Raw genomic sequence first — 12146 nt, 5'->3', positions numbered from 1 at the left:
TTCAGTCTCCTCTATTAAAGAAGAAAAAATAAATTTCTACTTGGCAAATGTAACAAACATCCAACTAGACTGACATCCTTGTCAGTCATGTGCTGATAGCATTTAACTACAGCCTACTCCATACCCTCAAGTTTTTGCGTATATGGGCTCTGAATATTGAGTTACTTTGCTGCTAGTTTTACTAAGTTTAATCAGATAACCAACTCTTTCCAATAGGAGTTTACTTTTTTCAAGGGTTCTTTGAATAGTAATCTTAAAAGGGTGGTATTGTATTTGCTTGCCAATGAATACTTAGTCTTTTGTTGTTTGTAAAGACGAAAGCTTCTCTGTTTCTTAGTTTGGTCTACTTTTTAAATAGAAATACTTATGAATTTTAGTGGAATTTTCTATGAAGCAAATTTTGTGCAGAAGTATCTGAGTTTTATATAGTTAAACAGTCCAGCACCTAAGAGTAACCACTTGCCACTCTTTGTGCTTACTCACCTTTGTAGTATTTCCTTTTTTTTTTGGTTTTTCGAGACAGGGTTTCCCTGTAGTTTCTAGAGCCTGTCCTGGAACTAGCTCTTGTAGACCAGGCTGGCCTCGAACTCAGAGATCCGCCTGCCTCTGCCTCCCGAGTGCTGGGATTAAAGGCGTGTGCCACTGTAGTATTTCTTTATTATTTCCTGTTTTGTTCTGGAGCTTGAAACTCAGATCTCTTGTTTGCTAGGCAAGCACTGTATTACTGACTGTATATTCCCAGGCCTGGAAATTTTCTTAAGTAGCCTCCCTTCCCTTCCCTTCCCCTTCCCTCCCCTCCCCTTCTTCCCCATCCTTCCTTCCTTCCTTCCTTCCTTCCTTCCTTCCTTCCTTCCTTCCTTCCTTCCTTCCTTCCATTTATTTCGAGACAGGTTTTCTCTGTAGCTAGTCCTGGAACTAGCTCTTGTAGACCAGGCTGGCCTCGAGGAGAGATGACCCTGCCTCTGCTGCTCAAGTACTGGGATTAAAGGCACGCACCACCACTGCCCAACTAAGAGTTATTTCAAAGATAGCTAAAGTTTTGTTCTGGGCTAGCAAGATGACTCCATCATGAGTAAGGGTGCTTACTGCCAAGTTTGACACCCTGAGTTTGATCCCCAGAACCCATATAGTAGAAGAAGAGCTCTAAGTCTCCCTCAAATTGTCCTCTGACTTTGCTTGCATATGGTGCAATACATAAATTAAAACAAAACAAAAAACACCTTTAATTCCAGTTAAAGGTAGACAGGTCTTTGTAAGTTTCAGGCCAGCTTGATCTGCATAATGAATTCCAGGCCATCCAGGACTGCACAGGAAGACCTTGTCTCAAAGAACAAAAATATAAAATAAACAAACAAATCCTTTGTTCCAAGTTTCTTTTTTGACGCTAGGGATATAACGCAGTTGGCAGAGTGCTTGTCAACATGCATAAATCCCCTCTGTTATATCCCCTGCATTGCATAAAGCAAGTCTGGTGGGACATGCCTAAAAGTCCCACACTCAGGAGGTGGAGGGAGAAGGATCAGGAGTTTATATGCCACTCCTGAATGCATAAAGAGTTTGGTGCCAGCCTGGGCTACCTGAGACCCAGCCTCTAAAGTTTTTTTTCTTAAATAGATAAATAAATGGCTATTGTTTATCTCCATCTTATACTAATGTATGTATATAATCCTTTTTTTTTTTCTTTTAGGCCAGTGTTCTAGCTTCCAGTTCTACTGCAGCAGCTGCTACTCTTTCTCTGGCTAATTCAGATGTCTCGCTGCTAAACTACCAATCAGCTTTGTACCCATCGTCTGCTGCACCAGTTCCTGGAGTTGCCCAGCAAGGTGTTTCTTTACAACCTGGAACCACCCAGATCTGTACTCAGACAGATCCGTTCCAACAAACATTTATAGTGTGTCCACCTGCTTTCCAGAGTAAGTGTGGAAACTCATTCCTCTGTTCTTACTTAGTAGGACTTTGGACTTTCCCACCATAGGCAGGGCTAGTTGTTTAGTTCTGCTTTTTGACAAGTTTAAACTCTGATGATGAAGATAGCTGGAATTGGGAGCTGTCACAAAGTAATTTCCCCTTTACATTGATTTTACTCTAATTAATAATATTGCCTGATGGATTAGAGGAGCTCAACTTAATTCACTTATAATGTGTTTGTGCCCACTGAAGCAAAATACCATTTATTTTGTAGAAGCATATATATGTCTCAGTATGTAGAATATGTGCATCTTTAAATTGCCGAAATCAGAATTGTTATGTATTGAATCTAACTTCATTCTATTTTAAACTAAAATAAAGTGTCTTTTTTTTTTTTTTTTTTTTTTTTTGGTTTTTCGAGACAGGGTTTCTCTGAAGCTTTTTTTAGAGCCTGTCCTGGAACTAGCTCTTGTAGACCAGGCTGGCCTCGAACTCACAGAGATCCACCTGCCTCTGCCTCCCAAAGTGTCATTTTATTATAGGATATAAACAGTTAAGAATATAGAAACTAAAAAATTCATTTAGTAATACAGACCGTTAATTTTTTTTTTTTTTTTTTTTTTTTTTTTTTTTTTTTTTTTTTTGTTTTTCGAGACAGGGTTTCTCTGTAGCTTTGGAGCCTGTCCTGGAACTAGCTCTTGTAGACCAGGCTGGTCTCGAACTCACAGAGATCCGCCTGCCTCTGCCTCCCGAGTGCTGGGATTAAAGGCGTGCGCCACCGCCGCCTGGCTCAGACCGTTATTTTTGAAGTGAAATTCTACAAGCAAGCTGAAGTTCTTGTGGGGAAAGGCATTAAGACATCTGCTTCAGCCTGACTCATAGTCTTCAGACTCCCATTCCAATAAGATTAATATTCACATTCCCATGCTTTCTTATTGTTTTCATTATTATTTTCTAATCCAGTCTGCTCAATGCTTTCCCACCCCCTTCCTAAAATATGGGAAATGTGTGTTGATTGTTTTGATAAGCTATTTGGAAGGCTAAATTATTTTGAGTCTTTTCTGACAACACACTTGGCTTTCCCTTAAAAGTCTGTCAGGCCAGTGTAGTGGCTCACACCTCTAATTCCGACAGGAAGATCGTGGAGCCATTCAGGCAGTTATGGTAAGATGGCATCTTCCACAAAAAAGTACAAGTAAAAATAGTAAATAAGCTAGACTGAGACAACAAACACACATTTTCTCTTATGTGTAGACCCTCCATGTGAGTGTATTTATATGTGTGTTTGTAGGTCTTAAGTCTTGAAATTAGAAAGGGGATGGTGGTGGGGAGACGAGATCTTAGAGGAGGTAGGAAATAAAGAAGGGTAATGGAGTACATGTAATTGGAAAGTAGAAGGGAAACTAGCTAGGGGAATAAAGAGAACCTGCAGGGGAGTGGGGAGGAATAGGACCGTGGAGAGGACGAATGAGAGAAAAGTATCATGACGTGTACGCATGTAGGCAAACCTAAAACACTAATTTTGGAAAAAAGAGAAAGAAAAACTTGGTATCACTGTGGGAATGAATTAGGATCTAGACTTCTCAGAGCTTTTTATATAGAAGCAGGTAGCATTTTTATCTCTTTATTTACTTCAGTTAAATATTGATTATGACTTTTGTTTGTTTGGTTTCTGACAGAGTCGGAGCAAGCGGAAGGAAATGAGGGGCTGGGGGAGACTGAGAGCTTACCGGGAGGCCAGGAGAGCAATAGCGATGTAAACCAGGGAGAGACCGCAGGGAGAGCGGAGGAGCAGATTCACAATCCGTAAATGCAAATTTAGCCTAACTTACCAAATTATTTTCTATATGTACCTTATAGGAGTAATTCTATACTTTGGGCTGTCACAAACTGATGCTTCTATAGAACTTAGCAAATTAGCCACCCCTTCTCCCACCCTTTCCAAAGTAAATTCTGCGGGAACAGCACTCAAATGTAAGATTCTGAAATCCTCTGCTGCTTCTCAGATGATTCTTAGATAAAAGAACTCTTGAGTTTTTTTTTTTTTTTTTTTTTTTTAAAATAGAATAGGATGTAAACTAAAGCAATAGAGGGGAGTGGGGGGAACTCCTTTTGGTATAATTTGATAAATATAAGCTTTAGGGGAAAAATCTGTCTAAAACTCTAGATAACTTAAGGAAACTATAAAATAGAGCAGATTTTAAATGTTTGGACCAGAGGGAGCTTACAAATAAGGTAGTGATGGTTATACCTGAAATACATTATTACATATTTGGCTCTAGGAGGTGGGTAATATCACCCCGATGTATAAATGATGGAACCTTCTTATGACCAAGTGTTCTAGTCATTTATGGTAGACAGTTTGAAACCTAGGTAGTGGGGTTCATCACATGTGCACTGAAGTATTCCATACTTCCAGATAGTTGTTGGTTGACTTGCCAACTTCTGCTCTGTGCTGATTTCTACCCAGCAGTCCTCTACTTCAGGTTGCTGACATTTCTCTCTCTTACAAAATGGCCTCAGTGTGAGTAAATGCAGCAATCAAGCATGTATAGCTCAATACTGTAAATCACTTCCCGTGCTAGAGTTGACGAGTGTTCATATTTTGCCCAGTGGTAACTAGTCTGTAATTTCCCCTTCACTTTATCCCTCTGGAGTCATAGATGAGCTACTGTAGTGAGCATCTCCTCCCAAAGCTTGCCTCTCAGTCCCTCCATGTTTGGGAAGCTCTTACACCACCGCCTGGAGTTGGTCATGCACTAGAGTTTTGCATGGCTTAGCTCTTCTGTTAGATAGGGAGTGCGTAAGGCGGCGTGGCTGACAACCTTTACATTTAACATCCTTATTAGTTGTTTCTATATAAGTAGCATTTTTTAAGAAAGCATTTTTTAGCAGTTTTAAATCTGCTTTTACTAGTCCCCCTCTTAACATTTCTAGAATGCTTTTTTCTTAATCAAAATTTGTTACTAAATTCCTCACAAATTACTCACACAGAAAATTAGAAGACTGACTGAAAATAGCAGTATTGTGTTCTGTAAATTATGCTCACTTGACACTTCTATAGTAAAGTTAAAGCAACAGTAAGGCCAGGGATAGTGGCAACTGTAGTCCCAGCATCTGGAAGATTGAACCAGTAAGGCCGTAGCGTTGTAGCTGTCAGGGCTGCATAAGAAGACATTGCTGAGTAGGAGTGGGCAGAGGTGCAGAGAGAGATTAAGATTGGTAATAGTGTTAGCATTTCTAATGAGATGTTTGTCTTCACTTAGCAGACGGCACGCATTAGTAGACAGGAGGCATGATGGAAACTCAGGGGGTACTGAGAGTGCTGATGGGGGCGGGCCTGAGAGGTCTGGGCTCTGCAGTCTCGGCAGAAAGAACTGTGTGGCCCTTCCCCAGCTCAAGACATTGCCATTTATAGGAGCCATTTGATATTTATGCCAAATCACAATAAATTGAGATAAGTAAGACACAGGGAGTGTTCCAGCAGTAAGTTCACTTTCCCAGCTGCCCCTGAACTGTAAGAGTCAGATGAGGAAGCTGCCAACAAGAACAGGTTTCTGGAATAAGAAGTAGATTTCAAAAGCTAACATGCCTGTGATTTTTGTATAATTCCTTCATTTTCTGTTGACTTTACTCTTATTTTTAGATACAACATGTATCTAATTTTTGAACTAGGTTGTATTTTTTTGAGGAGGAAAACATTCTTTACACAAGAGGGTAATAGGTTATGAGTTACTGAGTTAGAGTTATGCTCATTTCTCTTTTGTGACAGATGACAGTCTTAAGCGCACTTTCTTCCTCACCCACTCCCCTAGGGACTGAGATAAATGTGACTTAGAGTGGAGACTGTTCGCCTTTTGCCTGCACTGATAATGGGGATGTAATCATTTTGTAACATTAAGACTTTACATTCCCTTAAGCCACCTTCCCTATATGAAATGCCTTTGCACTGAAGGGAATAGAGCCTCCTCTTCTTAATGATTTCTGTGAATGAAGGGCTTTGTCTTAAGTGTCTAGAATGAAAACCTGAGCAATAGGAAAAAGCTAAAAGTACCCCCCCCCCATGACAACCCACCTACAGTATTCTTAGACCCAGCAAAGCAACCTAAGTATAATGTTTTTCCCACCAGCTGGGCTGCAAGCAACAACAAAACATTCTGGATTCCCTGTGAGGATGGATAATGCTGTGCCAATTGTACCCCAGGCGCCTGCTGCTCAGCCGCTGCAGATACAGTCAGGAGTACTTACTCAGGTAAAAAGCCAGAGCAACATGCTCAGTATTGCTGAAGCACTATTGAGAATCAGATATTTTATCCTGAATAAAAAATTTGCTTTGAGTGTAAAATCTCTCTTGTACATGATTCAGAGGTCTTAAAATGAAACATCTATAATAGAACAGATTACTTATTCCTATCTTTTGTGGCTCTTCTATTACCTCCTTAGACTTGCAGAGGTGACATTTTAAACCTTGAGAAATGGTTAAGGTAGTACACATGCATATTTTTTTGCTGTAAAATTAGGGTTTCATCCTTGCCCTTTGGTGTCCTTTTTTTGTTTAGTCTTAGAATTTTCTAAGAGTTAAGGCTAGGTCACATCAGGCTACTTCTTCAGATATAATCCTTCATTTTATGTGTCTAGTAGAAAAACTTTAAAATGTTTTGCCAGATGATTGAGAAACTAAGGCCATAGACAAAATCATGAAGGTTTTGTATGGTATACAACATTATACTCTGAATTCTATATGTTAGTGTTTGTGGCCTGTGATATACAAGAAATTCTGAAATCCCAAACTTATTGTGTGAGTAGGAGGAAGATTTCTTCATAAATGAAATGCCTATGTTTTATAGAATGGATGTTCTGAATCTGGTCCAACAAAGAGTCCTATACTTTTTTTGCCTGATACCATTGACTTTTGACACAGTGGGCCAAAGCCATTCACAGCTGAAAGGGAAAAGTTGTGTTTGGTGTGTGTTTTAGGTGCCATGGAATTAGTTCATTGTCAGTGATAACTGGGGGGAGTGAGGACCCTTCTGAATCCAGAAAACCTGCCTCGGTGCTTATTCACTCACCTGCCTAATCTACATTTCAGGGAAGCTGTACACCACTAATGGTAGCAACTCTCCACCCTCAAGTAGCCACCATCACACCGCAGTACGCGGTGCCCTTTACCCTGAGCTGCGCAGCCGGCCGGCCGGCGCTGGTTGAACAGACTGCTGCTGTACTGGTAATTCCCTCGCTTGATTGTGTTACTAACGGAGTTTCTTTGGTTTCTTTCTTTTTTATTTTTTTTTCCTGTTTGTTTTTGTTCTGTTCTGGTTTTCTCATTTAAACAAACAAACAAACTAGCTTAGTCTTTGCAGAGGGCATGGAAGCATGTGCCATCTTGTGGCTGTGTTCTTGCTACATCTTTAATGTCTCATTACTTCCTCCCCAACATTTGCTGAAGCACTGTTTGACTCTGAGGATCAGCCTAGTGTGGTTAAAGCTCTCTGTGTAGCCTCAGGAGAGCTTTGATACTCTCACCTTTCTGCCTTTCTTATCCTTGGCCCTTGAGATTGAAGAACATGGCCTTCCATTTGGCCCTGCCACAGGTATCCAGATGCCAAACTTTGAACTCCCTACCAAGCTAGCTGTCCCCCTTTTGTTATCTTAATCTTCTAAAACTTCTGTATATATAGAAATGTTTAAAATGGTCTTAAGGTATTGCTTTATCATTAACACTAACTTCTGTCTGTGACTGAAGATAGTACTTTTGGCATTCATGATATTCCCTTTAAAATACACTTAGATCATATTGTTGGTCGAAATTAAAGATGAACTTATTTGTAGGAATGTTTTTGAGAAAATGTTTTACAAATAAATTCTAATACAAAGAAGGAAATATGGCTGACAAACTTGCAAAGATAGTATCTTTGTTATTAGAAGTCCCGAGGGAGAAGTCAGTGTTGATAGCTGCAATTGTAGGTGAGTCCAGCTCAGAGCTGGAAAAAAAAGTATGGCTTGCTTTGAAGTGTATTTCAGAATTTGTAACCTTCAGAGTGAGTTTGGATGTGTTTGGTTTTGGTTTATTCGGGCAAGTTAGAATTGTTTATTTTAAATCCAGCATTTCATTATTTGAAATGTACAATTAGGTAAGCCTCTCCAAGCCAAATGATACTATTGAATTTCTTGTATTTCTTACTTTCACGGTGGATTTAAATTTCTTTTGTTACCTCTCAAGTATTCATGAATGAAAACACAGAAACATACGTGGATGGAACTTGTTTGGTTTTCAGTTTAAAAGTCTTTGTCACCTGTGGATTGTTTCTCATATGCATAGAACCCAAGTGCTAGGGAGTCAGATATAATTCCAACGTGGTTGGTCCACGTTTTAACTTGCATACCTGTAGTTTTGAGATTGGAAATGTCAGTTGACCCCTCACCTTCGCTGCTCTCTTTAAGTTTGCTCTAGCCATTTGTTAAGCTTTGCATATTTTTGTTTTTCCTCTGTCAAAACAGTTCGTCGCTTGGAACGCCAGATTTCTGCCTCACATTGGAATGTTATTTCTTGCTTTGTATTAAACTACATGCTTTGTCTTGTGCAGGTGTTGGCTTATGGAAAGACGCATGGTGTGACTTAACATCTTCTCTTGTTTTCTGTTCTGTTCTGTTTCGTTTAAATTCTACGTATGGTAGCAGACGTGTTTGCAGTTTCTCTGCTCAGAGGGCTTCTTGTTTGGAACCAGTATTTATAACAGGTGGATCTGTTACTTGCAGAAATATTTTTAAAATTGTTTTGATAGCCTTTCAATTTGAAATTCATGAAATAGAACCATATGTACCTAGTAGATAATTGAACTACTGAACTCAGGTTTAAAAAAGAAACTTCCAAATCTGTTATATATTTTTTTCAGAAATTTTTGGCAACTTTAAGAATAATGTGGTGCTTTAAAAAATTATTTTAAAAAGTAGTTGTTCATTGACTTAATTTTTAATTCTATCATATGACTATAAATAATGTTAGCTCTTTTGCCGGCAGAAGCTTATTTACCAAGGGATTTGGGATTTGGTTATCCATGTCTGCTGTGTTTTCCACCTTTCTAATAAAGGGAGCAATTCTGCCCTATATTCTAATAAAGGGAGCAATTCTGCCCTATATTCTAATAAAGGGAGCAATTCTACCCTATATTTTAATAAAGGGAGCAATTCTGCCCTATATTTTAAGGGTTGAATTGATCTGGTGTCTTATCTGATTGGCCTTCAAGTTTTGGAATTTCTAATTTTCAGTCTCAAGAGAGTCCTCTTACCTCTTTCTAAAGGATGTATTTTAGAGGCTTTTATTCACTAGGGTATACCTGAACCCTCAGCTTCCTTTTCTCGACACACAGAGACTCATATTGCAGGGACCCTTGTTTCTTGGTGCCCTGCTGGTCAGATTATGGTAACAACCAAAGGGGAGCAGTTGGCTTCTTCTCTTCCCACAACTCTTGCAGCCATGAGTAAGCCCTCTGTACTGTCTTTCTTTTCTTCCTTTATCTCTGCAAGTTAACAGTCTACAAACTTTTTTTTAAAGATACAAATTTTTCTTTCATCTGAAAAACAAAATCAAAAGCTAAGAATGAGTCAAGTCTGGACCTTTCTATGTGTGTTTCCTTGCAGCAAGCCTGGCCTGGAGGAACACAACAAATTCTCCTACCTTCAACTTGGCAGCAGTTGCCGGGGGTGGCTCTACATAACTCTGTCCAGCCTACAGCAGTGATTCCAGAGGCCATGGGGAGTAGCCAGCAGCTAGCAGACTGGAGGCAAGCACTCTCTCTTTCTCTGGGAAATGTGTATGGGTAGGAACCTGTGGAATGGGGATACTTGATGTGAAGAGACTGGAAAGAAAATTAGGGAAAATTTTATATTTGAAATTCTTTGAGAAAAGGACTCATTAGTCTAGAAAAGGAGTCATAAGGAAATTTGGAATATATGAAAATGCAGGTTCTGTGATCAGGAATCATTTACTTCTCATTTAAACAAAGCCTTAAGTGATTAGAGAGAACATAGTGAGATCTTAAAGCCTTAAAATCCCAGTGACTGGTCGTAAAAGTAAAACACAGCTGTGCTTAATCTCTTCGTCTCTAATACCCGTTCGCTCCTGGACTTCGAAGGTTTGGAGAGTCACTCTTCTGTTTCTTTATGTTGGTACAGGAATGCCCACTCTCATGGCAACCAGTACAGCACTATCATGCAGCAGCCTTCTTTGCTCACTAACCATGTGACGTTGGCCACTGCTCAGCCTCTGAATGTTGGTGTTGCCCATGTTGTCAGACAACAACAATCTAGTTCCCTCCCTTCAAAGAAGAATAAGCAGTCTGCTCCAGTCTCATCCAAGTGAGTGTGTTAGGGCTTGTGGCTAAGACTGAGAGTCACACTGTCCAGCATTCAGGGTCTTACAGTGTAGGGATTTGGGGTAATGAAGCAAGTGCTTGCCAAATTGCACTTAAAACTGACCTTTTCATCTGGGCAGGTGTGTCCTCACTATGCTCGTGCTTCATCTCTGCTGTCACTTTGAACCCGGGCCACCTTATATTGTTGTCCTGTTTTGTGACTTTTCTTGTGTGTATGGTGTGATATGGAGTGTGTGCTCGTGAGTGCTGTGCACATGCCTTGGCAGGTGTCTGTGTTACTTCTCTCGCCATATCATCAGACTTGGTGGCAAGCAACTTAACCTGGACACAAAGGTGCATCAAAATGTAAATTCTTTTATATTTTGCTGTTCTTATCTTTGGAAACACTAGCCAGAATCATTAATTTTTCATTAGAACTTTTATAACTAAATGTGTTGTCATAATGATTAGGTAAAAAAGAACCAGAAAGCAATTAGAAAGTCAAAGGAAAAAATGCACAGTTGGGAGGGTAGGGGCAAGGACCAAATAGTCTGAACTTGTGAACTTTCCCTACAGATCCTCTCTGGAAGTTCTGCCTTCCCAAGTTTATTCTCTGGTTGGCAGCAGTCCTCTGCGTACCACATCTTCTTACAATTCTCTCGTCCCTGTCCAAGATCAGCACCAGCCAATCATCATTCCAGATACCCCCAGCCCTCCTGTGAGTGTCATCACCATCCGCAGTGACACTGATGAAGAAGAGGACAACAAATATAAGCCCAACAGGTAAAGCTAGCCAGATGGTGGCCAGGCGTTGTCTTGTCTTTGACTGTTAATGTTAGTATACCTTTGGTCAGTTTTGAATGAAAAAACAAAAAGAACAAGCAGAAAAATAATTTGTAAGCATATCAGTTGAACTCAGAAGTGCTCGCAACTGAGCCCTGTCAAGTTTTCTGTAATGTTATCCATCAAATAAATCAGTCTTTCAGACACATTAGAGAGCAATTTGATAATGGCTATCCTGAAAACAGCCATAACAGGAATGTATAAAGAATAGTTCATCATAATCAATAGACAGATAAATTATTTGAAACTCATATATATCTTAACCTGGGAAGGCCTTGTTGGGAAGGGTAGGACCCTTACCCTTATATGATCTGAAAGGTGAAGAACATAAAATCAGCATATTTCCTTCTAGCAGTTTTGCAAGCATATTAGTTATTTTTATGTTGTTATATTGAACACCATGACAGAAAGCAACTTGGGGTGAAATGGTACATTTTGGTTTAGAGTTTGAGAGGATATGGTCATTCCATCATGGTGGGAAAGACATGGATGCAGGAGCATGAGTCTGGACTGAGAGGAAGCAGAGCAGAACAGGGAGTAAGGCCAAGCTGTATAACCCCAGCCCCGGCTCCAGTGGTGTGCTTTCTCCAGCAGAGCAGTACCTCCTACAGGTTCCACAGCCTCCCACACATTGCCACCAACTGGGACCAAGTGAGCTTGTGGGGGACACCTTATTGAAGCCACATCAACGAGTGGACAGCTTACTGAGAGGGAACCGGCGAGTTTAGGAACTACGTGCCGTACCTTTCTCTTAGTGTGAATGGCTAATGCCTTAATTGGTCTGTGTTATGTTCTTTGATGAGCTTTTGGTGTTAGGTGTAACCTTTTACCTACGATTCACATGTGAAATTAAATTAAGAAGTGTTACAGAATTATAACTGAGGGTTAAAGCTTTATTATTTCTGGGTATGGTGCCACATGTCTTTAATTAGGAGACAGAGGCAGGTAGATCTCTATGATGAGTTCAAAGCCAGCCTGGTCTACATTCCAATTTTTAGGCCAGCCAAAGGGCTACTACTCAGTGATACCCTGCCTTAAAAATCT

At 40.0% G+C, this 12146-nt stretch overlaps 1 protein-coding gene across 3 annotated transcripts in view; it reads left to right on the top strand.

Moving 5' to 3' along the window:
- Positions 1-12146, top strand: part of Hipk1 (homeodomain interacting protein kinase 1) — a 48962-nt gene that overhangs the window by 28471 nt on the left and 8345 nt on the right. For all 3 annotated transcript variants that reach the window (XM_038310886.1, XM_038310887.1, XM_038310885.1), the window contains exons 8-13: positions 1688-1913; positions 6039-6160; positions 6998-7132; positions 9547-9689; positions 10081-10263; positions 10836-11042. In XM_038310886.1, the coding sequence (XP_038166814.1) occupies positions 1688-1913; positions 6039-6160; positions 6998-7132; positions 9547-9689; positions 10081-10263; positions 10836-11042 (1016 nt within the window). The remainder of the gene's footprint in view (positions 1-1687; positions 1914-6038; positions 6161-6997; positions 7133-9546; positions 9690-10080; positions 10264-10835; positions 11043-12146) is intronic.

Source organism: Arvicola amphibius, chromosome 14, assembly GCF_903992535.2.
Source record: "Arvicola amphibius chromosome 14, mArvAmp1.2, whole genome shotgun sequence".
NCBI classification, from domain to species: Eukaryota; Metazoa; Chordata; class Mammalia; order Rodentia; family Cricetidae; genus Arvicola; species Arvicola amphibius.
Note: the sequence above shows the minus strand (reverse complement) of the source record. Positions and strands in the feature narration are given on the sequence as shown.